This window comes from Heptranchias perlo, unplaced genomic scaffold (genome assembly GCF_035084215.1).
Source record: "Heptranchias perlo isolate sHepPer1 unplaced genomic scaffold, sHepPer1.hap1 HAP1_SCAFFOLD_608, whole genome shotgun sequence".
Classification (NCBI taxonomy): domain Eukaryota; kingdom Metazoa; phylum Chordata; class Chondrichthyes; order Hexanchiformes; family Hexanchidae; genus Heptranchias; species Heptranchias perlo.
Window position 1 is genome coordinate 62,501 of NW_027139632.1, and position 25,945 is coordinate 88,445.

Sequence of the window (25,945 nt, forward strand, 5' to 3'; positions counted from 1 at the left end):
ACTTCCTGCCGAGGTTTCCCATTACAGATTCCGATGTCCACATTTATAATGGGACTTGTCTATGTAAACGTCACACTGTAACTACACCCTCCCATCAGTGGTGGCGCTGCAGTGGCAGGAGGCTGTAATTACAGCGTGACGTTTACATAGACAGTTCCCATTATAAATGTGGACAAAGGAAATATGGAAATATAAAAAATAAGGACACAATGTACGGGATAGAAATTCTGCTGACGCGAACTAGCCCTGGGCCTTAACGGGTAGGCCCGAGGCGCACCCAATGTTAGGCCTCGGACCGGCAGCGGGTCTCAGGTAAGTGCTTAATGGACAGGGCGATCGGGAGGGTGGTGGGGGAGGGGTGCGACTGGGACAACTGGACGGGGGTCGTCGGGGTGGGGGGGGTCGAGGCAGAGGTCGGGGAGGGTCGAGGCAGGGGTCGGCGGGGGGAGGGTCGAGGCAGGGGTGGGGAAAGGGGTGGGGGAGTCGGGTCAGCAGTCGGGAGGGGCGGTGAGCTGTGGGCGGCTGCGATCAGGGCAGTCCAATATTGCACAGGGGGCCTCAAACAGGCGCTGGGCTAAGGGGCCTAACACCTGGTTCAGGCGCGGGCTCTGGACGCCTATTTTCTGGCCTTTGCCAATATGGCGGGCGGTGCGTTTCCTGCCCACCATTTTGGAGGCCTGAGGGACCCGTTAACCGCCTGAAACAACGGGCTCGGCACCAGTGATTTTCCAGGCCTTCGGACTTTAAAATGGGGCCTTAACGATGATTCCGTGCTTCCTGGTCCAACTTTCCCCGGCCTCGAATCCCCGCTCCACCGAAAGGCGACACGCGCGATTGTCGGCTGCAACCTCGGCAGAAGAGGCTCGGAAACCCCAGAAACCACCGGTCATGAGGTCCGTCCGTCCCCCCCCCCCGGGGAAATATACCCCACGCGGTCTCGACCGCCCGTGTGACCAATGGCGCGGGAGATCGACCAGTTAACCAGGTGAATAGCGTAGATGGATTTAAGGGGAAGCTGGATAAACACATGAGGGAGAAAGGAATAGAAGGATATGGTGATAGGGTGAGATGAAGCAGGGAGGGGGGGGGAGGCTCGTGTGGAGCATAAACACCAGCACAGACCAGATGGGCCGAACGGCCTGCAGACTCGATGGAATTCCACCTCAGATTATTCCCTCTGCGAATTGATGCCTTCAGGAGGGCAGGGAAGGAAATCAACGATTTCTTGGCGTTCCCTGTTCCTGGCAGGTTGTGTCCGGATGGAAATATCCCGGTTGAGAACATTCCGTGGAGCAGAGACCTGGAATCCTGCTCCCCCGGCCAGACATCTGTTTGTGGGGAGCCTCGGTGAGGAGCAGCTTGCCCTGCTGCGAAGTTGATCCATGTATATTTATTCAGGATGTCATTTCACCGTCTTCTGGGACGGGTAGAATTTATTCGCAATGGTGACCTTGCATTTGTCCGAGAGACAGCTTCATTGAAATTATCTCCAGCTCCACAGAGCTCATGGGACATCTCCGCAATGGCAGAAAGCATCACCAGTAACTTTTCCTGACTGATCACCCACTCAGGTTCGCTGGTGTCGGTCATGGATCAGTGGGTAACACTCTCCCCTTCTGAGTCAGAAGGTCATGTGTTCAAGTCCCACTCCAGACACTTAAGCGTAAAATCCAGGCCGACACTCCCAGTGCCAGTACTGAGGGAGCGCCGCACTGTCGGAGGGTCAGTACTGAGGGAGCGCCGCACTGTCGGAGGGTCAGTACTGAGGGAGCGCTGCACTGTCGGAGGGTCAGTACTGAGGGAGCGCCGCACTGTCGGAGGGTCAGTACTGAGGGAGCGCCGCACTGTCGGAGGGGCAGTGCTGAGGGAGCGCCGCACTGTCGGAGGGTCGGTGCTGAGGGAGCGCTGCACTGTCAGAGGGTCAGTACTGAGGGAGCGCCGCACTGTCGGAGGGTCGGTACTGAGGGAGCGCCGCACTGTCGGAGGGTCAGTACTGAGGGAGCGCTGCACTGTCGGAGGGTCAGTACTGAGGGAGCGCCGCACTGTCGGAGGGTCAGTACTGAGGGAGCGCCGCACTGTCGGAGGGTCAGTACTGAGGGAGCGCCGCACTGTCGGAGGGTCAGTACTGAGAGAGCGCTGCACTGTCAGGGGGGTCAGTACTGAGGGAGCGCTGCACTGTCGGAGGGTCAGTACTGAGGGAGCGCTGCACTGTCGGAGGGTCAGTACTGAGGGAGCGCTGCACTGTCGGAGGGTCAGTACTGAGGGAGCGCTGCACTGTCGGAGGGTCAGTACTGAGGGAGCGCTGCACTGTCGGAGGGTCAGTACTGAGGGAGTGCCGCACTGTCGGAGGGTCAGTACTGAGGGAGCGCTGCACTGTCGGAGGGTCAGTACTGAGGGAGCGCTGCACTGTCACGGGGTCAGTACTGAGGGAGTGCTGCACCGTTGGAGGTGCCGTCTTTTGGATGAGACGTTAAGCTGATGCCCTGTCTGCCCTCTCAGGTGGACACTATTCGAGCAGGGGGAGTTCTCCCAGGTGTCCTGGGGCCAATATTTATCCCTCAACCAACATCACAAAAAACAGATGATCTGGGTCATTATCACATTGCTGTTTGTGGGATCTTGCTGTGCGCAAATTGGTTGCCGCGTTTCCTACATTACAACAGTGACCACATCTCAAAGGTACTTAATTGGCTGTAAAGCGCTTTGGGACGTCCTGAGGTGGTGAGAGGCCCTGTAACTCACACACACCGACTGCCTTCGATTGCCCCAATCTTCGTACCGTTGAATATTGACAGGATGACGAGTGGGTGACCAGCAAAAAACAAAATGGAGGAGGATTGTGGGAGGTGCAGAGAAGGTTCTGTTCATTCTGCTTCAATTGTGGCTCCGTCAAAGTGTAAAGGACAGTGAGTGTGAGGATCCCCCCCGATCTAATTCCATCCCCTGAGGGAGATGGACAGCCCATGGGAGGTCCTGAGATATCCCTGGAGCATTGCAGACTGCAACACTCGATCCCGAGACTGCACGGATCTCAACAGGAGTGGAGACCAGGAGGGAGGGTGGAGAGAGGAGGGAGGTGAGAGGGATGGGAGGAGAGGGGAGGAAATGGGAGGGATGGGTGAGATGGCTGGAGAGTGGAGGCAAGTTGGACTGTCGGGAGAGATGGGAGGGAGGTTAGAGGGATGAGAAGAGAGGAGAGGAACTGAGAGGGATGGGGGAAGAGGGAGGTGAGGGCTGGCGAGGGGAAGCAGGTGGGAGGGATGGCAAGAAAGAGGAGAGGGATGATTGGCCTCGAGGAACGGGGAGGGCGAAGTCGGCCAGGTTCCTGCTCCTTATCGTTGTCCCACCTCCCCTTTCCTGGAAGTGTGCATGTGGAGATATCAGGCCGAGTTAAGATGCCTCTGCAGTCAAACAGCCACACCAACACTCACTGCCAAGACTTGCACGCCAAGTTTGGGAGACAATCTTTGTGCATGAAATCCTGTCCCAGCAGGAGAACAGAGACCGGGCGGGAAACAAAGCAAAGACTGGCAACTACTGAAGACACTGCCCCTTTAACTCATGTTAACTTCAACCTTCAAAAGGGCACTCAGGACAGGACATTCCCTTTAAATAGTCCATACTTGGAGTTATAGAAATCATCTCTTTAAGAGGTTAGACAGTGTGGGATTTATTTGAGGTTATGGGATGGTCACGTGTTGAGTGATTGATTCAACGGCGATAGACCGTCAGTCACCCTCGTTAAAACCGTACACCCCCTGCTCTCCCTTCGCCCTTTCCCCAACACTCCACTGGACGGACGCAATGACTCTCTAAACTGTCGGAGAAATCACGCAAACCCTCGCCTCTGTTTATTCCCCAGATCCGAATGCACCATTGAGGCCCAAGGGACCAAACGACAAGCAAGACCATCTGTTTCCCACTGCAAAGCCCGGGTCAGAACCCAACATTAGAATGGACAAGGAAAATTCATCAGGTACGGAGACCCTCCCCAAACACCGCAGCTCTTCCCTGTCCCCCCGACATCCGATATTATTATAATCTCTTTATAATGAGTCTTTAGCTAAAATTGGATCAAGGAAGTTATGCTAAACCCTTTATAAATCACTGGTTAGGCCCCCAGCTGGAGTATTGTGTCCAATTCTGGGCACCGCACTTTAGGAAGGATGTCAAGGCCTTGGAGAGGGTGCGGAGGAGATTTACCAGAATGGTCCCAGGGATGAGGGACTTCAGTTATGTGGAGAGACTGGAGAAGCTGGAATTGTTCTCCTTAGAGCAGAGAAGGTTAAGGGGAGATTTAATCGAGGTGTTCAAAATCATGAGGGGTTTAGATAGAGTAAATAAGGAGAAACTGTTTCCAGTGGCAGGAGGGTCGGTAACCAGAGGACACAGATTTAAGGTGATCGGCAAAAGAACCAGAGGGGAGATGAGGAGAATGTTTTTTACGCAGCGAGTTGTTCTGATCTGGAATGCGCTGCCTGAAAGGGCGGTGGAAGCAGATTCAATAATAACTTTCAAAAGGGAATTGGATAAATACTTGAAGGGGAAAAATTGGCGGGGGCTACGGGGAAAGAGCAGGAGTGGGACTAATTGGATAGTTCTTTCAAAGAGCCGGCACAGGCAGGATGGGCTGAATGGCCTTCTCCTGTGCTGTACGATTCTATGATTCTGGAAGATTGAAGTCTTCAGCTGGAATGGACTGGTTACAGTCGGTGGCCATCTTGGACTCTGCGAGTTTCCGGATTGCAAACCGGAAATTGTGGACACGACCCCTCGCTGTTAGCATAAAGGTTTAGATCGTATGTTGATTGGGCTGTGGGGGGAGATTAAATGGGTGGGGAGAGTCTACGATAGGGGAGAGTGTACATGGGCTGTGGGGGGAGATTAAATGGGTGGGGAGAGTCTACGATGGGGGAGAGTGTACATGGGCTGTGGGGGGAGATTAAATGGGTGGGGAGAGTCTACGATGGGGGAGAGTGTACATGGGCTGTGGGGGGAGATTAAATGGGTGGGGGGAGTCTATGATAGGGGAGAGTGTACATGGGCTGTGGGGGGAGAGTGTACATGGGATGTGGGGGGAGATTAAATGGGTGGGGGGAGTCTATGATTGGGGAGAGTGTACAGGGGCTGTGGGGGGAGATTAAATGGGTGGGGAGAGTGTACATGGGCTGTGGGGGGAGATTAAATGGGTGGGGAGAGTCTATGATGGGGGAGAGTGTACAGGGGCTGTGGGGTTGAACGGCCTGTTTCTGTGTTGTAAAATTCTATGTAACTGAATATTTAATAAGAGTGAGGGTCAGCACTGAACGCAGGTCCGCTGGGATGTCCAGAGCTCTCTGTACGGCAGGACCAGTGACAGTTTGGCCAAACACTCGCGGTTTTAACAAATTGTGCTTTAGTGACCGAGGGGGAGGAGATCTGACTCCTCTCTCTGACTTCAACCCGGCTGAATCCTACAAATCAAAGCAATAGAATAAAACCAGTGTGTTGGTGAAACTAACCCCCCTCTCCCCCCCACCCCTCTCCCCCCCACCCCCCCTCTCCCCCCCACCCCTCTCCCCCCCACAACCATTGGAGTTTGCCGATCTGCACTAAGTCTCGTGGTCGCCTGCTGTATTTGAGCTGAGCGTTATTGCTGCCGACAGTTTGCAGATAGTGGGCGATCATTCCATCGCCCAGCACCAATGGCCCGTCGTCACGACGAGCTGGGAACTCCCGGGCAGTTTTGGATTCCTTCTTGTCCTGGTGGCTGGCTGTTTGCGGTAGCTCTGGGATATCTCCCTCACACTCTGCACTTGCTGAGGAGTTGGTGATTAGAGGGACCAATCCTGAGTCCCAGGAGACAATGTGGGCAAGTGAAGTCGATGTTGGTGTCAGCTGAGGATTCTCTCCCCCGCATCGAGCAGATGTGTTCCCCGGGGAGTCCCGTGTTTGATGTCGTACGGTGCTCCTGCTACCCCCACCCCCCCCACCTCTTGATGGCACCGGTCTAGGGAGGGGCTTTCCAGGCAAAGGAAGAATTCTTTGAAAAGGCGGTCGCCCAGTGGCTTAGTGTGAAATATCATCACACGAGGAGAGAGGGAACAATTTGGAGAAAGCAATGGAAAGAGAATCTGTGTATCTTTCTCTCTCTCTCTCTCTGCCTTTCGCTCCCCTCTCCTCCCGGTTTCTTTGACCCCTTCCTTCTCCACCCTGTTTTCTTCCCTCTCTCATCCCGCTCTCGCTTTCTCCCCTCCCGCCGACACCACCAAAAAACAGATGATCTGCTCATTATCTCATTGCTGTTTGCGGGATCTTGCTGTGCGCAAATTGGCTGCCGCGTTTCCTACATTACAACAGTGACCGCACTTCAAAAATGTACTTAATTGGCGCTTTGGGACATCCTGAGGATGTGAAAGGCACTATATAAATGCGAATTCTTCCTTTTCTCTCCCTCTCCTGTTTTTTCTTTCTCCCTGGCTCTCGCTCACACTTTGAGCTGCTGGTGGCCTGTGATTCACACCTCCCTTTTTCTTCTCCTCCCTGTTTCTCTGCCTCCCATCCCTCTTCTCTCTTCCCCCTTCTGTTTTTCTCCTACTCTCTGACTTTTCCGCCTCTGTTCTCTCTCTCTCTCCTGTTCTTTCCATTTGCCCCCCTCCTATCCGTGTGTATGTGACCAGAGACTCCGGTGACTGCACGCCACTTAATTAAATCTGGGATGATTTTCCACAGCCTGTATAATCTCTTAACATGATGCTTTCCTTCCTGAATCACTAAAGCACTCTGAATTGTCAGACTCAAGTCAGGAAATAGCTTAAATGTGGATAATGACAGACAAGGCCAGAGCACAACAGCCTCAGTAAAGAATTCTCCGATGAGTTTTATACGAGCGAGGATATTATTCAGTGCAGGACGTGCTGCATTGTGATTTATATCTCAGCCAGTCACTACCTGAGCTGGACACGCTAGGAAATGGCCCCAGATTCATTCTCTGGTTAACTGGTCACATCCAGGGCACGGCGAGGGGTGATGTCATTGGCCTCAGCACCCCTGGGTTGAGGAGGGGGCAAAATAGCCCCCCTCAATCTTCAACACTGTGCAGTGACCCATGGTGGGAACAAGAGCGTGTGTGTGTATGTCTGTGTGTGCGTGCGCATCCATGTGTGCACATGCGTGTGTGTGTGTATGTTTTTGTGTGTGTATATGTCTCTGTGTGTGTCTGCGCGTCCATGTGTGCGCATGTGTGTGTGCATGTGTGTCTGTCTGTGTGTGTCTTGTGTACGTGTGGGTATGTGTGTGCGCGTCTGTGTGTGTGCATCTGTGTGTATGCGTCTGTGTGTGTGTGCGTGTGCGTGTGCATCTGTGTGTGTGCATCTGTGTATGCGTCTGTGTGTGCGTGTGTGTGTGTGTGTGCGTGCATCTGTGTGTGTGTGCATCTGTGTGTATGCGTCTGTGTGTGCGTGTGTGTGTGCATCTGTGTGTGTGTGCGTGTGTGTGTGTGCATTTGTGTGCGTCTGTGTGTGTGTGTGTCTGTGTGTGTGCATCTGTGTGTATCTGTGTGTGTGTGCATGCGTGAGTGTGTGTGTGCGTGTGTGTGTGTGCATCTGTGTGTGTGTCTGTGTGTGTGTCTGTGTGTGTGTCTGTGTGTGTGAGTGTGAGTGTGTGTGCGTCTGTGTGTGTGTGTGCATCTGTGTGTGTGTCTGTGTGTGTGTCTGTGTGTGTGTGCATCTGTGTGTGTGTGTCTGTGTCTGTGTGTATGTGTGTGCGCATGCGTGAGTGTGTGTGCGTGTGTGAGTGTGCGTCTGTGTGTGAGTGTGCATCTGTGTGTGAGTGTGCATCTGTGTGTGTGTGTGTCTGTGTCTGTGTGTATGTGTGTGCGCATGCGTGAGTGTGTGTGCGTGTGTGAGTGTGCGTCTGTGTGTGAGTGTGCATCTGTGTGTGTGTGTGTCTGTGTGTATCTGTGTGTGCGCATGCGTGCGTGTGTGTGCGTGTGTGTGTGAGTGTGCGCGCGTGTGCGTATGCACGAGAAAAAAGTGACACAAAGAGTGTGACAAAAATGTGAGAACAGGACGTCAAATGGCACAAACAGGAAGAGCCGTGAAAAGTAAGATTTTTAATATATAACAAACGTGTTTACAGATAGAAAGCAGTAACGAAAGAACTCCCATTTCTACAGTGACTTTCACCACCTCAGGACGTCCCAAAACGCTTTACAGCCAATGAAGCACTTTTTGAAGTGTAGTCACTGTTGTAATGTAGGGAACGGGACAGTCAATTTACGCACATCAAGTACAGACAGATAAATAAAGATGTACGGAAGGAAAAGCTCTCTCTATTCTCAGATCAACTGCCTTCGAGGGGACTGCACTACTGTGAAATTTGAACAAAATCTATCATTACATTTCTGATGTGCTATTGAGAGAGCTGGAGGCTGTTCTGCTTTAAAGTAGCTGAAATTGGGATGTAGATTGGGTGTAGAGTGTGTCGACGGGTTGAGTGCCTTTATAAATCTTTTGAGAGGATTTCTCCCACTCTATTTGCTGGTAGTCTAATTACATTTTAATGTACTTAGTGATTTGCTTACAGAGTCTATCCTGTCTTGGCCGGCTCTGCGTGTCTCTGATTTGTCACACCATCCTGTCTGCTGTGTTCTGTACAGTTACAGCTCCCAGTCACTCTCTAATCCCCAGCTTTAAGACCACTGGTGAGTGACAGCATCAGGGGGGAGACCTCTGCAGTCAGAGGGTTCCCCCCAGCGCTCCCCCTCTCAATCAGCGTCCTGGTGCGCTGCGCAATTGTAGAGTCAGGAAGGTCTAAACAACGGTTTAATTCCACGTGGTGCCTTTAATGTAATAAAACACGCCTTCCTGAGATAGAACGGGAGTGGGGGCTGGAACACAACGGGGGGAGGTTATGTCACAGTTTATATGAAGCTCTGGTCAGACCCCATCTGGAGAGACTGTGTTCAGTTCTGGGCACCGCCCCTCAGGAAGGATAGATTGCCCTTGGAGGGGGGGCAGCGCAGATTCACCAGAATGATACCGGGGTTAAAAGGGTTAAATTACGAGGACAGGTTGCACAGACTGGGCTTATATTCCCTCGAGTGTAGAAGATTAAGGGGTGATCTAATCGAGGGGTTTAAGATGATTAAAGGATTCGATAGGGTCGATAGAGAGAAACTATTTCCTCTGGTGGGGGGAGTCCAGAACAAGGGGGCAGAACCTTAAAATTAGAGCCAGGCCGTTCAGGGGTGATGTCAGGAAGCACTTCTTCACACAAAGGGGAGTGGGAATCTGGAACTCTCCCCCCCCCAAAAAAGCTGTTGAGACTGGGGGTCAATTGTAAATTGAGCGAGGGAGAGGAGAGAGAGCGAGGGGAAGGAGAGATTGTGAGGGAGGGTAGGAGAGAGAGCGAGGGAGGGGAAGAGAGAGCGAGTGAGGGGAGGAGAGAGAGCGAGGGAGGGGAGGAGAGAGAGTGAGGGAGAGGATAGAGTGAGGGAGAGGAGAGAGCAAGGGGAAGGGCAGAGAGCGAGGGAAGGGAGGAGAGAGCGAGGGAGGAGAGGAGAGAGCGAGGGAGGGGAGGAGAGAGCGAGGGAGGGGAGGAGAGAGCGAGGGAGGAGAGGAGAGAGCGAGGGAGGGGAGGAGAGAGCGAGGGAGGGGAGGAGAGAGAGCGAGGGAGGGGAGGAGAGAGCGAGGGAGGGGAGGAGAGAGAGCGAGGGAGGGGAGGAGAGAGAGCGAGGGAGGGGAGGAGAGAGCGAGGGAGGAGAGGAGAGAGCGAGGGAGGGGAGGAGAGAGCGAGGGAGGGGAGGAGAGAGAGCGAGGGAGGGGAGGAGAGAGCGAGGGAGGGGAGGAGAGAGAGCGAGGGAGGGGAGGAGAGAGAGCGAGGGAGGGGAGGAGAGCGCGAGGGAGGGGAGGAGAGAGAGCGAGGGAGGGGAGGAGAGAGAGCGAGGGAGGAGAGGAGAGAGCGAGGGAGGGGAGGAGAGCGCGAGGGAGGGGAGGAGAGAGAGCGAGGGAGAGGGTAGAGTGAGGGAGAGGAGAGATTTACTGTGTGCGTCCTTTCAGGCCTCATTAATAATGAATTTCCTATATTTGGCGGGATTATATTGAGCTGTAATTAGATCACCAGGCTGGAGGATTCTGTCAGATGCCAAGATGGTGGTAGAAAGTGCCAGGATAGTCAGTCTATCGTCCTGCTGCTACAGACTGATTAAATTCTTCCGTATCAGGAGTGCAAACTCAATAACAACAACCTGCATTTATATAGTGCCTTTAACATAGTAAAACGTCCCAAGGCGCTTCACAGGAGCGATTATCAAACAAAATTTGACCCCGAGCCACATAAGGAGATATTAGGACAGGTGACCAAAAGCTTGGTCAAAGAGGTAGGTTTTAAGGAGCGTCTTAAAGGAGGAGAGAGAGGCGGAGAGGTTTAGGGAGGGAATTCCAGAGCTTAGGGCCCAGGCAGCTGAAGGCACGGCCGCCAATGGTGGAGCGATGGGAATCGGAGGAGCGCAGAGATCTCGGAGGGTTGTAGGGGCTGGAGGAGGTTACAGAGATAGGGAGGGGGGGCGAGGGCCATGGAGGGATTTGAAAACAAGGATGAGAATTTTAAAATGGAGGCGTTCCCGGACCGGGAGCCAATGTAGGTCAGCGAGCTGAGGAGAAGCTTCTTTCTTTTAAACCTCCAATTCCTCTCACTTGGAGCCGTGGGTTTGAGTGGGCCTGTGAGGCTCTTTCAGTGAGGGAGGGGAACCCTCGATCTTCGGCAGACGAGCGGGTCAGTGCAGCTCGGAGGTGTACGGGAGCAGAGTGCCTCATGATGGGAGCAGTGAGGACAGGGAGCTCTCGAGACCAAAGTGTTCCTTGAGCTTGCGTCTGCTGTCAGTGCCTTGGAGAAGGCCTTGATGATTTTATTAGGACATGGAAGGTGAACCAGGCCGGTTGCCAATGGTTTCCCACGAGGCCTAGCACGCTGCTGTGAGCCTATCAGTGTTATTAAAGCTGCTGCCTCTCCAAATCTCCAAGCCCAGCCAAGCTATTAGGTTTTATTACAACGCAGTGAAAGCTTATCAACTTTTCTCTCTGTAATGTTCTCGCTGTAAGGCTCTGCATTAATACATGAAATCGTAGTTTGTGCCTGGAACAATGCCTCCCAGAGAGCAGCCATCTCCCAACTGCACTGATGCTACCTCTTAGTCCCTGCTCTCCTCCCCCTCCTCCTCCTCCTCCCACTCCCCCCGCTTTCTCTATCCTCCTCCCCCTCTCCTCCCACTACCCTCCCCCCGCTTTCTCCCTCCTCCTCCTTCTCCCCCTCCTCCCTATCTTAACCTCCTGACCCTCCTCCTCCCCCTTCCTCCCGCTCTCCCACCTTCCCCCTTCTCCCCACCATCCCCCCCTGCCCTTCCTCCTCCCACTCCCCTCGCTGGGGTACAGGTCTATCACTGTATAACACTGGGGTACAGGTCTCTCACTGTATAACACTGGGGTACAGGTCTCTCACTGTATAGCACTGGGGTACAGGTCTCTCACTGTATAATACTGGGGTACAGGTCTATCACTGTATAACACTGGGGTACAGGTCTCTCACTGTATAACACTGGGGTACAGGTCTCTCACTGTATAGCACTGGGGTACAGGTCTGTCACTGTATAACACTGGGGTACAGGTCTCTCACTGTATAACACTGGGGTACAGGTCTCTCACTGTATAGCACTGGGGTACAGGTCTGTCACTGTATAACACTGGGGTACAGGTCTCTCACTGTATAGCACTGGGGTACAGGTCTGTCACTGTATAACACTGGGGTACAGGTCTCTCACTGTATAACACTGGGGTACAGGTCTATCACTGTATAACACTGGGGTACAGGTCTGTCACTGTATAACACTGGGGTACAGGTCTGTCACTGTATAACACTGGGGTACAGGTCTGTCACTGTATAACACTGGGGTACAGGTCTCTCACTGTATAACACTGGGGTACAGGTCTGTCACTGTATAACACTGGGGTACAGGTCTGTCACTGTATAACACTGGGGTACAGGTCTGTCACTGTATAACACTGGGGTACAGGTCTCTCACTGTATAACACTGGGGTACAGGTCTGTCACTGTAACACTGGGGTACAGGTCTCTCACTGTATAACACTGGGGTACAGGTCTGTCACTGTATAACACTGGGGTACAGGTCTGTCACTGTATAACACTGGGGTACAGGTCTCTCACTGTATAACACTGGGGTACAGGTCTCTCACTGTATAACACTGGGGTACAGGTCTGTCACTGTATAACACTGGGGTACAGGTCTGTCACTGTATAACACTGGGGTACAGGTCTCTCACTGTATAACACTGGGGTACAGGTCTCTCACTGTATAACACTGGGGTACAGGTCTGTCACTGTATAACACTGGGGTACAGGTCTCTCACTGTATAACACTGGGGTACAGGTCTCTCACTGTATAACACTGGGGTACAGGTCTCTCACTGTATAACACTGGGGTACAGGTCTCTCACTGTATAACACTGGGGTACAGGTCTCTCACTGTATAACACTGGGGTACAGGTCTGTCACTGTAACACTGGGGTACAGGTCTCTCACTGTATAACACTGGGGTACAGGTCTCTCACTGTATAACACTGGGGTACAGGTCTGTCACTGTATAACACTGGGGTACAGGTCTCTCACTGTATAACACTGGGGTACAGGTCTGTCACTGTATAACACTGGGGTACAGGTCTCTCACTGTATAGCACTGGGGTACAGGTCTCTCACTGTATAACACTGGGGTACAGGTCTGTCACTGTATAACACTGGGGTACAGGTCTGTCACTGTATAACACTGGGGTACAGGTCTGTCACTGTATAACACTGGGGTACAGGTCTCTCACTGTATAGCACTGGGGTACAGGTCTCTCACTGTATAACACTGGGGTACAGGTCTCTCACTGTATAGCACTGGGGTACAGGTCTCTCACTGTATAACACTGGGGTACAGGTCTCTCACTGTAACACTGGGCTCTCTCCCACCAGGAGTCCTGGGCCGTCTGATTAAATTGACCCCAACAGAGACCATGGAGGCAGATTACTCAGCTCCCCCTCAGGCCTGAGATTGAGTTGGGGAAGGGGTTGCAACTGAGAGAGAGGGTGGGGGGAAAATGTGTGGAGAAAATGGCAGTGCCCCTACAGCTGGCTCCCAGCGCCTTGCCCCGTGTACCATGACTGTTGTGTGTCTGTGACAGGCGTGTACCATGACTGTTGTCTATGTGTGACAGGCGTGTACCATGACTGTTGTGTATATGTGACAGGCGTGTACCATGACTGTTGTGTATATGTGACAGGCGTGTACCATGACTGTTGTGTATATGTTACAGGCGTGCCCCCATGGTGCACACTCGCACGATCCGTGCAACAGGCTGATCGCAGTGACATTGAACAGATCCAATCTCTCCAACTGATCGAGGCACCTGATGGGGCTTCCCATTAAATCGTGCTGTCACTCTCGGAAACCCTCGACTCCCCTTCACCCTGAACCAATTCCAGTACCGTCCTAGCGCTCTCTCTCTCTCTCTCTCTCTCTCTCGCTCTCTCTCTCTCTCTCTCTGTCTCTCTCTCGCTCTCTCTATCTCTCTCTCGCTCTCTCTATCTCTCTCTCGCTCTCTCTATCTCTCTCCCTCTGTCTCTCTCTCGCTCTCTGTCTCTCTCTCGCTCTCTCTATCTCTCTCTCTCTGTCTCTCTCTCTCTCTCTGCCTCTCTCTGTCTGTCTCTTTCTCTCTTGCTCTCTTTCTCTCTCTCTCTGTTTCTCTCTCTGTCTCTCTCGCTCTCTTTATCTCTCTCTCTCTGTCTCTCTCTCGCTCTCTCTATCTCTCTCTCTGTTTCTCTCTGTCTCTCTCTGCCTCTCTCTGTCTGTCTCTTTCTCTGTCTCTCTCTCTCGCTCTCTCTATCTCTCTGCCTCTGCTTTTCTCTCTCTCTCTCTCCCTGTTTCTCTCTCTCTTTCTGTCTCACTTTCTCTCTCTCACTTGCTCTCTTTGTCGATCTCCTTTACTGTCTTTCTCCTCTCTTTCTATTTCTCTCGCTCTGTTTTTCTCTCTCCTCTTTCTATCTCTTTCTCTGTGTCTCTCCCTTTCTCTTTCACTCTCCTCTCTCCTTTCTCTTGCTGTTTCTCTCTCTCTCTCCCCCTTCTCTCTCCTCTTTCTATCTCTTTCTCTATGTCTCTTCCTTTCTCTTTCACTCTCCTCTCCCTCGTTCTCTCTCTCTCGCTCAGTCTCTCCTCCTTTCTCCGCTCCATCTCTCTCTCCTGATTGCCCCTCACTCCTGGTGTCGTCTCCTATTAATGCAGAGTGCTGGATGTAGAGGGATGTGTTCAGTGTAGATTGGAACAATCACAGAGTAATGGGGACAGACGGGAGTGTAATCATCTGTACAGAGACCAGTCTCTGCTCCTGTGGGATCGTGCAGCCGGCTTAGTCAGCTGACGCCTTCAGTCTTGTCTCTTTTCATCAAACACAAAAAAACCCACTTCAGAATAAACTGTTTTCCCTTCGTCAGTGCGGGCATAAATTCAGAATTAAAATGCAAACACAGATTGATTCAGGATTGGTCAGTTGTCCCTTATTTTCACAGTGTTGCTCATCGGAGAACAATTCCCACATTTCACAAACGCCCTTTGATATCACTCTCCGGTCTCGGTCACTTTCCCCCCTCCCCCTCCCCCGACCCATCCCTCCCTCCCTCCCCCTCCCCCGACCCAACCCTCCCTCCCCCTCCCCCGACCCAACCCTCCCTCCCTCCCCCTCCCCCGACCCATCCCTCCCTCCCTCCCCCGACCCATCCCTCCCCCGACCCAACCCTCCCTCCCCCTCCCCCGACCCATCCATCCCTCCCCCTCCCCCGACCCAACCCTCCCTCCCTCCCCGACCCAACCCTCCCTCCCCCTCCCCCGACCCATACCTCCCTCCCCCTCCCCCGACCCCTCCCTCCCTCCCCGACCCCTCCCTCCCTCCCCGACCCCTCCCTCCCTCCCCGACCCAACCCTCCCTCCCCCTCCCCCGACCCAACCCTCCCTCCCTCCCCCTCCCCCGACCCCTCCCTCCCTCCCCGACCCATCCCTCCCTCCCTCCCTCGACCCCCCCCCTCCCTCCCCGACCCATCCCTCCCTCCCCCGACCCATCCCTCCCTCCCCGACCCATCCCTCCCTCCCCCTCCCCCCGACCCATCCCTCCCCCTCCCCCTCCCCATCCCCCCCTCCCCTGACCCATCCCTCCCCGACCCATCTCTCCCTCCCCCTCCCCCTCCCCATCCCCCCTCCCCCGACCCATCCCTCCCTCCCCCTCCCCGACCCATCCCTCCCTCCCCCTCCCCGACCCATCCCTCCCTCCCCCTCCCCCCGACCCATCCCTCCCCCTCCCCCTCTCCATCCCCCCCTCCCCTGACCCATCCCTCCCCCGACCCATCCCTCCCCCGACCCATCCCTCCCCATCCCCATCCCCCCTCCCCCGACCCATCCCTCCCTCCCCCGACCCATCCCTCCCTCCCCCTCCCCCGACCCATCCCTCCCTCCCCCTCCCCCCCGACCCCTCCCTCCCTCCTCCGACCCAACCCTCCCTCCCCCTCCTTCCCCCCCACCCCTCCCTCTCCCTCCCATCTCCTCTTCTCCTCTCCTCCTTTCTCCCGCCCCTCCCTCCCTCCCTCTCCCCCTCCCCCTCCCCCTCCCTCCCTCTCCCAACTCTCCCTCCCCCCACGTCCCCTCCCCTCCCCTTCTCTCACTCCCCCTCTCTCCCCCTCTCTCTCCCCCCTCTCTCCCTCCCCTCTCCTCTCCTCCCCCTCCCTCCCCCCTTCCTACCCTCTCCTCTCCTCCCCTCCCTTCCATCCCCCTCTCTCCCTCCTCTCTCCTCTCCCATCCCTCCCTCTCCCCCTCGCCCTCTGCCCCCTCCATCTCCCCCCACCTGTCCCTCCCTCCTTCCCCCCTCTCTTTCCCCTCTCCTCTCTCCCCCTCCACCTTCCCGCTCCCCCCCCCCCATCTCCCCCACACCCCGGTCTCAGGGTCACTCTGGGTGCTGCCCTGTTCTGTTGCCCCACTGTGCCTTTGTAGGACACAGTCATGGAACTGGACGTCCCCCCTCCTGCCCCCCTCTTGCCCTCCTCCTGCCCCCCTCCTGCCCCTCCTCCTGCTCCTCTTCAGCCCTGCTCCTGCCCACCAAACCTTCCTGCAGACGCACCACTGAGAGGTACCTGGGCTAGAGGTGATGGTGAGGAAGGAGGTGCCTGGTGACAGGTGAGGTGTGGTGGGCAGGCTGGCATTCGAGAGCTTGCACCTGGAGCGCTGGGAGAAGGTCACATTTCCATCACAATATAAGAGAACAAAGAGAGTGAGACCTCGTCAGTGAGCAGTAACTCTTCAGAGTGCGGCACAATGGGGAGGGCAGACCCTCGATAAACCGGAGATCGGAGACGAGAGGGAGTCAGGCACAGAGCAGGAGGGAGCAGAGCCCACCTTCCCCTGCAGTGAGATGTTGGAGATTGATTAAAGGAGGCAGCGCCCTGATTGTAAATAGTTTAACTCTTCAGGAGGGTTGGGAGACATCAGGGTACAACTACTGACACACTCACTCACACTCACACTCACTCACACTCACTCACACACTCTTACACTCACACACACACTCACTCACACTCACACTCAAACACACTCACACTCTTACACTCTCACACACACACTCACTCACACTCACACTCACTCACTCACACACTCTTACACTCTCACACACACTCACTCACTCACACTCAAACACACTCACACTCTTACACTCTCACACACACACTCACTCACACTCACACTCAGACACACTCACTCACACACTCTTACACTCTCACACACACTCACTCACACTCACACTCAGACACACTCACTCACACACTCTTACACTCTCACACACACTCACTCACACTCACACTCAGACACACTCACTCACACTCACACTCAAACACACTCACTCACACACTCTTACACTCTCACACACACACTCACTCACACTCACACTCAAACACACTCACACTCTTACACTCACACACACACACTTTTACACTCACACACACACACACACTCACACTCATATGCACTCACACACACACTCACTCACACTCACACTCAAACACACACTCTTACACTCACACACACACACGCTTTTACACTCACACTCACACACACTCACACTCACACTCATATGCACTCACACACTCACACACACACACACACACTCACTCACACACTTACACACACACACTCACACACTCATACATACAAACTCACACACTCTCATTCACACAAACTCACACTCATGCACTAACACACTCACACAACTGTCACATTCCTGATATGCACACAGACACACTCACATACACAACTATCACACTTGATCACACACACACACACACACACTCCCGACACACACAAACACACGTGGACCATCTTTATCTTTTCTAATGAAAAATGCTGCACAAGGGCCCTTTGTGAAATGAGATTGTGATTGTCTCAGTCCAGCTGTGTTCACAGGTCTAAGGAGCAGCTCAGAAACTCACCGTGAGGGAGGGGTCAGGGAACAGGAGCTCCATATCCACAACTGGCTCAGCTTATAGGAACAGGAGGAGGCCATTCAGCCCCTCGAGCCTGTTCCACCATTCAGTGAGATCATGGCTGATCTGTGATCTAACTCCATATACCTGCCTTAACCCCATATCTCTTAATACCTTTGGTTAACAAAAATCTATCTATCTCACATTTAAAATTAACAATTGAGCTAGTATCAATTGCCGTTTGCGGAAGAGAGTTCCAAACTTCTACAACCCTTTGTGTGTAGAAATGTTTTCTAATCTCACTCCTGAAAGGTCTGGCTCTAATTTTTAGACTGTGCCCCCTACTCCTAGAATCCCCAACCAGCGGAAATAGTTTCTCTCTATCCACCCTATCAGTTCCCCTTAATATCTTGAAAACTTCTAAATTCCATGGAATGTAACCCCAATTTGTGTAATCTCTCCTCGTAACTTAACCCTTGAAGTCCGGGTATCATTCTAGTAAACCTACGCTGCACTCACTCCAAGGCCAATATGTCCTTCCGAAGGTGCGGTGCCCAGAACTGCTCAGAGTACTCCAGGTGCGGTCTAACCAGGGTTTTGTATAGCTGCAGCATAACTTCTGCCCCCTTGTACTCCAGCCCTCTAGATATAAAGACCAGTATTCCATTAGCCTTATTGATTATTTCCTGTACCTGTCCATGACATTTTAATGATCTATGTACCTGAACCCCTAAGTCTGTTTGGACATCCACTGTTTCGAGCTTTTCACCATTTAGAAAGTACTCTGATCGATCCTTTTAGGTCCAGAGTAGATGACCTCACACTTGCCTACATTAAAATCCATTTGCCACAGTTTTGCCCATTCACTTAATCTATTAATATCTCTCTGTAATTTTATGCTTCCATCTACACTGCTTACAAAGCTGCCTATCTTCGTGTTATCGGCAAACTTGGATATGTGGTTCTCTATCCCGTCATCTAAGTCGTTAATAAATACAGTGAATAATTGAGGCCCCAACACAGATCCCTGTGGGACACCACTGGTCACATCCTGCCAATCCGAGTACCTGCCCATTATCCCCACTCTCTGTCTCCTGCCGTTCAGCCAATTTCCAAACCAGGTCAATAATTTCCCCTCAATTCCATGAGCTTCAACTATCACCAACCAGTCTAGGATCTTTTTGTGGGATTTGGGATCTATAAATCTTGGAATATTCTGTCACCCTCTGTGATACACCCACTACTTTGGACCAGGAACTTTAGGAGTGCCGTAGTGTCTGGTGTGTAACTTGCCTCACCACTTCTGACTTTCGAACCATTGATATAAAGTATTGGGACCCGAAGGAGCTGCAGTGTGACAGAGAACCCGAGGTGGGCCATGAAGCTCACCCTCCGACTGGCAAAGTTCCAGTCAAGGGGCATCCCTGAGCAGTTATTCTGCAATTAATGGAGAGCTCACAGGCCTGGGGCCATAAGAGATGGTGAGGAGCGGTTGGGGTGGTATTCGGGTTAGGCTTTAGGGCTGGTGTTAGGGTTGAAGGGAGAGTATGAAATGCAAAATAATGCTGAGAAATAATGGCGTATGGTTAGGGTGAGGGTGTGGGTTAGGGTTAGGGTGTGGGTGAGGGTTAGGGTTAGGGTGTGGGTGAGGGTTAGGGTTAGGGTGTGGGTGAGGGTTAGGGTTAGGGTGAGGGTGTGGGTTAGGGTTAGGGTGTGGGTGAGGGTTAGGGTTAGGGTGAGGGTGTGGGTTAGGGTTAGGGTGAGGGTGTGGGTTAGGGTTAGGGTGAGGGTTAGGGTGAGGGTGAGGGTTGGGGATTGGTGTTAAGGTGTGGGTGAGGGTGAGGGTTAGGGTGAGGGTGAGGGTTAGGGTGAGGGTGAGGATGAGGGTGAGGGTGTGGATGAGGGTGAGGGTGTGGATGAGAATTAGGATTGTTGTTAGGGTGAGGGTTAGGGTTAGGGTGAGGGTGAGGGTGAGGGTTAGGGTGAGGGTGAGGGTGAGGGTTAGGGTGAGGGTGAGGGTTAGGGTGAGGGTGAGGGTTGGGGATTGGTGTTAAGGTGTGGGTGAGGGTGTGGATGAGAATTAGGATTGGTGTTAGGGTGAGGGTTGAGGGTTAGGTTGAGGGTTAGGGTGAGGGTGAGGGTGTGGGTTAGGGTGAGGGTTACGGAGTGGGTTATGGTTAGGTTGAGGGTTAGGGTTATGGTTAGGTTGAGGGTTAGGGTTAGGTTGAGGGTTAGGGTTAGGGTTGGGGTTGGGGTTAGGGTGTTTAAAGTTGAGGGGAGAGTATAAAATGCAAGCTAATGCTGAGTATTGCTCGTTATGTTAACCCGTTTCCTTTCTTTGCTCCCCAGTCTTCCTCGCAAACTCCAGCGGGAAGGGAGACGGTGAGAACGGCCGCCTGCCTCCCTCCAACATCCCACTGATTGCGGGTTCTGCCGGGGGCGCGGCCTTCCTGCTCCTGGTCATCGCCGCCATCGTGGCGGTGGTTTGTTACCGCCGTCGTCGGTCTAAGCTGGCGGAGTCTCACCGGCCGGCGATGCATCTCAGCACCCTGAGCAGCCCCAAGAGGGGAGGAGGGGGCAGTGGGGGCAACAATAACGGCTCAGAGCCCAGTGACATCATCATCCCCCTCAGGACTTCCGACAGCGCCTTCTGCCCCCACTACGAGAAAGTGAGTGGGGACTACGGGCACCCTGTGTACATCGTACAGGAGATGCCACCCCAGAGCCCCGCCAATATCTACTACAAGGTATGATGGCACAAGGGAGAGGGGGGAGGGGGGGCAAGTTGGCGGGGGGGAGTCAGCGGACGATTAAAACGGTGTTTCCTTCTAGAGCTTTCCGGACCGCCCCGTCGCTGCTTCTGAGAAGCTCGGAACGGGGGGACTTGCACAGAAGGATGGGAGCGAGAAAGAAAGGGACATAAACAAGGACATTTGATTGAAACTGTGAAAGCGCGGGGCTTGAGGAAGGAGATTGGTTGCTCCTCCTTTCTCCACCTCGCCCCGCTGCGGGAATAACTCTCTTCAGAACTCTCCGGAGAACGACACCCCCCCACCCACCCACCCCCAACCATCGCCTTCTCCGCTCTCCCCCACCCGGCCTAGGCCTCTCCGTTGGACCAGTTGGGTTGCTGCAATCGGCCGGCGATGGGGTTGGGAGGGAGCTTTTAACACTGGACAGGCAACCATCTCCTCCCGGGACCCAGTTTCAGGATGTCATCGGTATCAGCCCGCCGTGCAGTTATAACGGGCTGTGTTTCTGGATCGCGAAGACATCGCTCCATGGAGAGAGAGTTGAGAGATGCCGAGAGTGAAGCAGGATAAAAGCCCCCTCGAGGCTTAACCTTCCCTTGGGTTTTACACAAATCAAAGGCCTCGCTGGAAGTTTTCATTCTGGTTTTATGAAACACGGAGAAGGGGCCAGGGGGTCATGCATTGTTTTGTCTGAAGCACTAAGTTCAAAGTCAGGGTCAGATCGGGGCTCCAAGAAACTCTGCTGATGTATAAAAAAAAACACAGGATCAGAGGTAAAATTACCCTCAGGTCACCAGTAGGAAGCTACATTCTGAACGTCACTGTCAAGGGGGGGGGAAGAGATGATTACGTACCAGAGGTCACTGAAAGTTGTGGTGGGACCAACGAGCAGGAAGGGGAAAAGGAGATTTATTTTTAACGTGAATCCCACTGGCACTGACTCTCAGGCTGGTGGATACAGAGCCCGAGTTGTCCACGTTACCTTGAATCAAGTCTGTCTCCAGTCTGACAAACCATCTGGTGGCTTTGCCCATCTTGGTTGTGACAATGTCCTTTCGCCCATTGGTCCTGAAGGAAACCACTTGAGACTGTTGAGCGAAGGCCGAAGGTCATGAACTCGAAACCTCGTTAACCTTTGGAACTGTCTCAAGCACCAAGGAAATGGTCAACCGTTTTGCCAGGATTCTCCTTCTGGCACAACACCTGTTCCGTCAGGGATGGTCTGAACTTCCAGGGATCACCAAAACATTCCCTTCCCTGCCACCCTGATAAACAGCTACAGACTAAGGAAGTCAACCTGTATATTTATACAAATCTATCATTCGCTGCTCCCAGCACCGTCCACCATGGGGTTGTTACATTATTGTCCATTCTTGCTGCGTTCTGTCTGTGACCTCTGCTCGTTGGGTCCCAGAGTCAATGGCCGGGGGTTAACAGAGTGACTGGTGTGTTGTTGCTGCTCATACCGGGGAGAGGGGGGTTATTGGTCCTGATATATTCGAGGAACAAAAATCACTCTTAAGTCTGTACAATGCTCTTAATTCACCCTCTCAAATTATTCCCAATGCTGCCCCCCCTGCCCCCCAGCCACAGACCTATTCCCACCAGTACTTCACCCCCAGTTTTATACAGCTCATTCAGACACAGGATTGGAAGGGCATAGTCCAGGATTGGGAGGACATAGTCCAGGATTGGGAGGGCATAGTCCAGGATTGGGAGGGCATAGTCCAGGATTGGGAGGGCATAGTCCAGGATTGGGAGGACATAGTCCAGGATTGGGAGGGCTATCGGTTTTTCCACGGTTCAAAGTGGACAGGGTGTGAGTCACACCTACTCACCACTGCCGTGCACTGAATCCCAGTGACAGAGGGCGTGGGGGTGTGGGGTGGACATTATATGGGCTCTTCTTGCATCGGTGCAGATCTGGTGAGGAGCCTCACCCTCCAGGAGAGCTAGCAGAGCAGCCTGTGTCCGAGATTCCAGTGAGTAAAACTCCTCCTCCAGAGCATGAAGGTAGAATATTAGCCCAACAGCTCGCTCCTGTAATTCCCAACCCCTCCCTACCTCACGAGAGATTTACAGTGACGGGCTCGTTAGCCCATTAGATGGTCCGAGAGGCAGTCCCTGTAACTTGGCCCAGTTGGATCTTTGGGGCCTCCAGTTAGTGTTTCAGACAAAGCAAATGGACTCAGTGGGCCGTTGCTCTCCCCAGGTGTCTGTTATGATCCACTGTACTTCAAGATTGCTTGTTACAACAGGCAAGAGACAGGCAGAAACAAACTGACCAAACACTGGCTCCATAACATGACCATCTCCTGCCCGGACGGTATGTGCGTGACCTTTCACCTGTCTGTCGCCTCTGACCTCCAGCCGTTTATTTTGATGTTGTGAAGTGGGATTTTCCCGTGGGATTGGGGCTGGTGATGGAGCTCGTGCCCAGGGTTCAGTTGGGTAGAAAGGCCGGCCACCCATTTGCAACCGGAAGTGAACAGGCAACTAAAGAGGGGATCCCGCCCCCCCTCTCCCCCACTCCTCGCCGTTGTGTTGCGATAAAATGGTGAGCTCACCAGCCCACCTTACGAATGGTATACCATCGCCGTGGTGACAGTGATCGTGACTGGACTGCGTGGCTATGTCAGGGTGCTTCGTAACTCTGGACCGACGGAGGGGCTCCAACCTCGAGAGCAATCGAGTGTCCAGCGTCACACCTTCTCACCCAATCAGCTTGAAGTATTAACCGACATGGTGTGGGGAAGCCCAGGCCAATCCACTCCAACCCAGGTCAGCTCAGGCCAACCCAGGCCGACCCAGGTCAGCCCAGGCCAACTCAGGCCAACAAAGGTCAGCCCTGGCCACCCCAGGCCGACCTAGGTCAGCCCAAGCCGACCCAGGTCAGCCCAGGCCAACTCAGGCCAACAAAGGTCAGCCCTGGCCAACCCAGGCCAACTCAGGCCGACCCAGGTCAGCCCAAGCCGACCCAGGTCAGCCCAGGCCAACTCAGGCCAACAAAGGTCAGCCCTGGCCAACTCAGGCCGACCCAGGTCAGCCCAAGCCGACCCAGGCCAGCCCAGGCCAGCCCAAGCCGACCCAGGTCAGCCCAGGCCAACTCAGGCCAACAAAGGTCAGCCCTGGCCAACTCAGGCCGACCCAGGTCAGCCCAAGCCGACCCAGGTCAGCCCAGGCCAACTCAGGCCAACAAAGGTCAGCCCTGGCCAACCCAGGCCAACTCAGGCCGACCCAGGTCAGCCCAGGCCGACCCAGGTCAGCCCAGGCCAACAAAGGTCAGCCCTGGCCAACTCAGGCCGACCAAGGTCAGCCCAAGCCGACCCAGGCCAGCCCAGGCCAACTCAGGCCAACAAAGGTCAGCCCAGGCCACCTCAGGCCAGCCTAAACCCTGGTGTGGATTAAACGGGATGGGCACCAGCAGGACTCCAGTTCATGTTTTACCTCAATGTCAGTTGGCTCGATTTCAGCCTCAGATCTCCCCAGTTTAAGGCGAATATTTAAAGTGTTAGCAATAGACGGTCTATTTTTAATTGTACTTCCGTGTGGCTGTCGCGGGGCAAGGTTTGGCCGGAGCTCACGGTCAGAATCGGGAGAGCAGCCGATGGTCTCCCGGGGGTGGGGGGGCAGGGGGAGCCACTCAATCTCCAGGGAACGCACCACTGGAAAATCCGAAAGGGTGAAAAGGAAAAAGAACTGAACACTTTTGATGTTTTTGTGCTTTGAGAGAGGAGCTGGTTGTATAAAGAGAATCCCAACACAGCACGGAGTACGGTGACCCTTTTATCCGAAGTTTGGGAATGTTCTTCTGTGAACTCGTTACACACTGGATTCATGTCCCTTTTTGTATTATGAAATTTTGGGCTCATTGAGGTGAGGGCAGGTACAGGGTTAGATACAGAGTAAAGCTCCCTCTACACTGTCCCATCAAACACTCCCAGGGCAGGTACAGGGTTAGATACAGAGTAAAGCTCCCTCTACACTGTCCCATCAAACACTCCCAGGGCAGGTACAGGGTTAGATACAGAGTAAAGCTCCCTCTACACTGTCCCATCAAACACTCCCAGGGCAGGTACAGGGTTAGATACAGAGTAAAGCTCCCTCTACACTGTCCCATCAAACACTCCCAGGGCAGGTACAGGGTTAGATACAGAGTAAAGCTCCCTCTCCACTGTCCCATCAAACACTCCCAGAGCAGGTACAGGGTTAGATACAGAGTAAAGCTCCCTCTACACTGTCCCATCAAACACTCCCAGGGCAGGTACAGGGTTAGATACAGAGTAAAGCTCCCTCTCCACTGTCCCATCAAACACTCCCAGAGCAGGTACAGGGTTAGATACAGAGTAAAGCTCCCTCTACACTGTCCCATCAAACACTCCCAGGGCAGGTACAGGGTTAGATACAGAGTAAAGCTCCCTCTCCACTGTCCCATCAAACACTCGCAGGGCAGGTACAGCACGGGTTAGATACAGAGTAAAGCTCCCTCAGCCCCACCATCCCCCTGTGCTGATGTTCCATCCCACTGCTCTCTTCAGTGAGATTTACACTCTGGGTTGTTATTGCTTGAACTGATTTAACCAAACATCAGATTTAAAAGTTGCAAGCAGTGCTCTGTGCTGTTTGGGACCGTGGACCTGACCCTCCCTGTGTTGTATCTCTCTCGTACAGTGCGATATGTCTCCACACTGTTCCTGTGCCACTTACCCCGGATGTACCTCGTCACTTGTTGCTGCTGTTCACTCTGTCAAACCACTGTGGAGTCGTCCTCACGTCAACTGAGCATGCCCACTTCCTCCAGTGCACCAACGGGAACCTGCTTCCCTCATAGCAACCGTTCACTAACTGCCTAGCAACAGGACCGATTGGTGTCTTGTGGGCAATCCTTGGTCTCTTTCTGCTGCCCGGTCGTGTTTGATTTCAGCCCGCTGCTGGGGAGGGGAGAAGGTCGAGAGGCGGGAGAAAGGGGCAGGCTTGTTGGGCCTAATGAGCTCTCCCTGTCCTTAGAACTTGGAGGTTGCCAACCCTCCGGGATTGACCTGGAGCCTCCAGGGATTGAAGATTAATCTCCAGGGACTCCCAGGAGAAAAATCATTGGGGCTGTGATCACCCAGATTTCCCACCTCCCCCAGTTTCCCTCTCCCAGATTCCCCCTCTCAGATTTCCCCTCCGTTGTAGGCCCTATCTCCACTGTAGGCCCTATCTCCACTGTAGGCCCTATCTCCACTGTGGGCCCTATCTCCACTGTAGGCCCTATCTCCATTGTAGGCCCTATCTCCACTGTAGGCCCTATCTCCACTGTAGGCCCTATCTCCACTGTAGGCCCTATCTCCACTGGTAGGCCCTATCTCCGCTGGTAGGCCCTATCTCCACTGTGGGCCCTATCTCCACTGTAGGCCCTATCTCCGCTGTAGGCTCTATCTCCACTGTGGGCCCTATCTCCGCTGTAGGCCCTATCTCCGTTGCTGACCACTAACAAGGCTCCGCCCCAACAAGCCCGCCTCACAAAACTGTCCGCATCAGCCCAGGCCCTAATGTCGGATCTTCTATCATGAAGGTGCTGCATCTGCCCCACTTCCCACCCACCTGCCTCAGCTTGTTTTCAACTGAGAAACCCAGGCCCAAGGCCTACTGTGCAGGAAAGC

At 53.7% G+C, this 25,945-nt stretch overlaps 1 protein-coding gene across 1 annotated transcript in view; it reads left to right on the forward strand.

Moving 5' to 3' along the window:
• LOC137317330 (ephrin-B2a-like) overlaps nucleotides 1-24,292 on the forward strand; it is a 56,131-nt gene extending 31,839 nt beyond the window's left edge. Inside the window, exons 3-5 of the mRNA XM_067980742.1 lie at nucleotides 3,863-3,976; nucleotides 19,897-20,294; nucleotides 20,380-24,292. Of these exons, the coding sequence (XP_067836843.1) occupies nucleotides 3,863-3,976; nucleotides 19,897-20,294; nucleotides 20,380-20,484 (617 nt within the window). The 3' untranslated portion in view covers nucleotides 20,485-24,292. The remainder of the gene's footprint in view (nucleotides 1-3,862; nucleotides 3,977-19,896; nucleotides 20,295-20,379) is intronic.
• The last annotated feature ends 1,653 nt before the right edge of the window (nucleotides 24,293-25,945 follow it).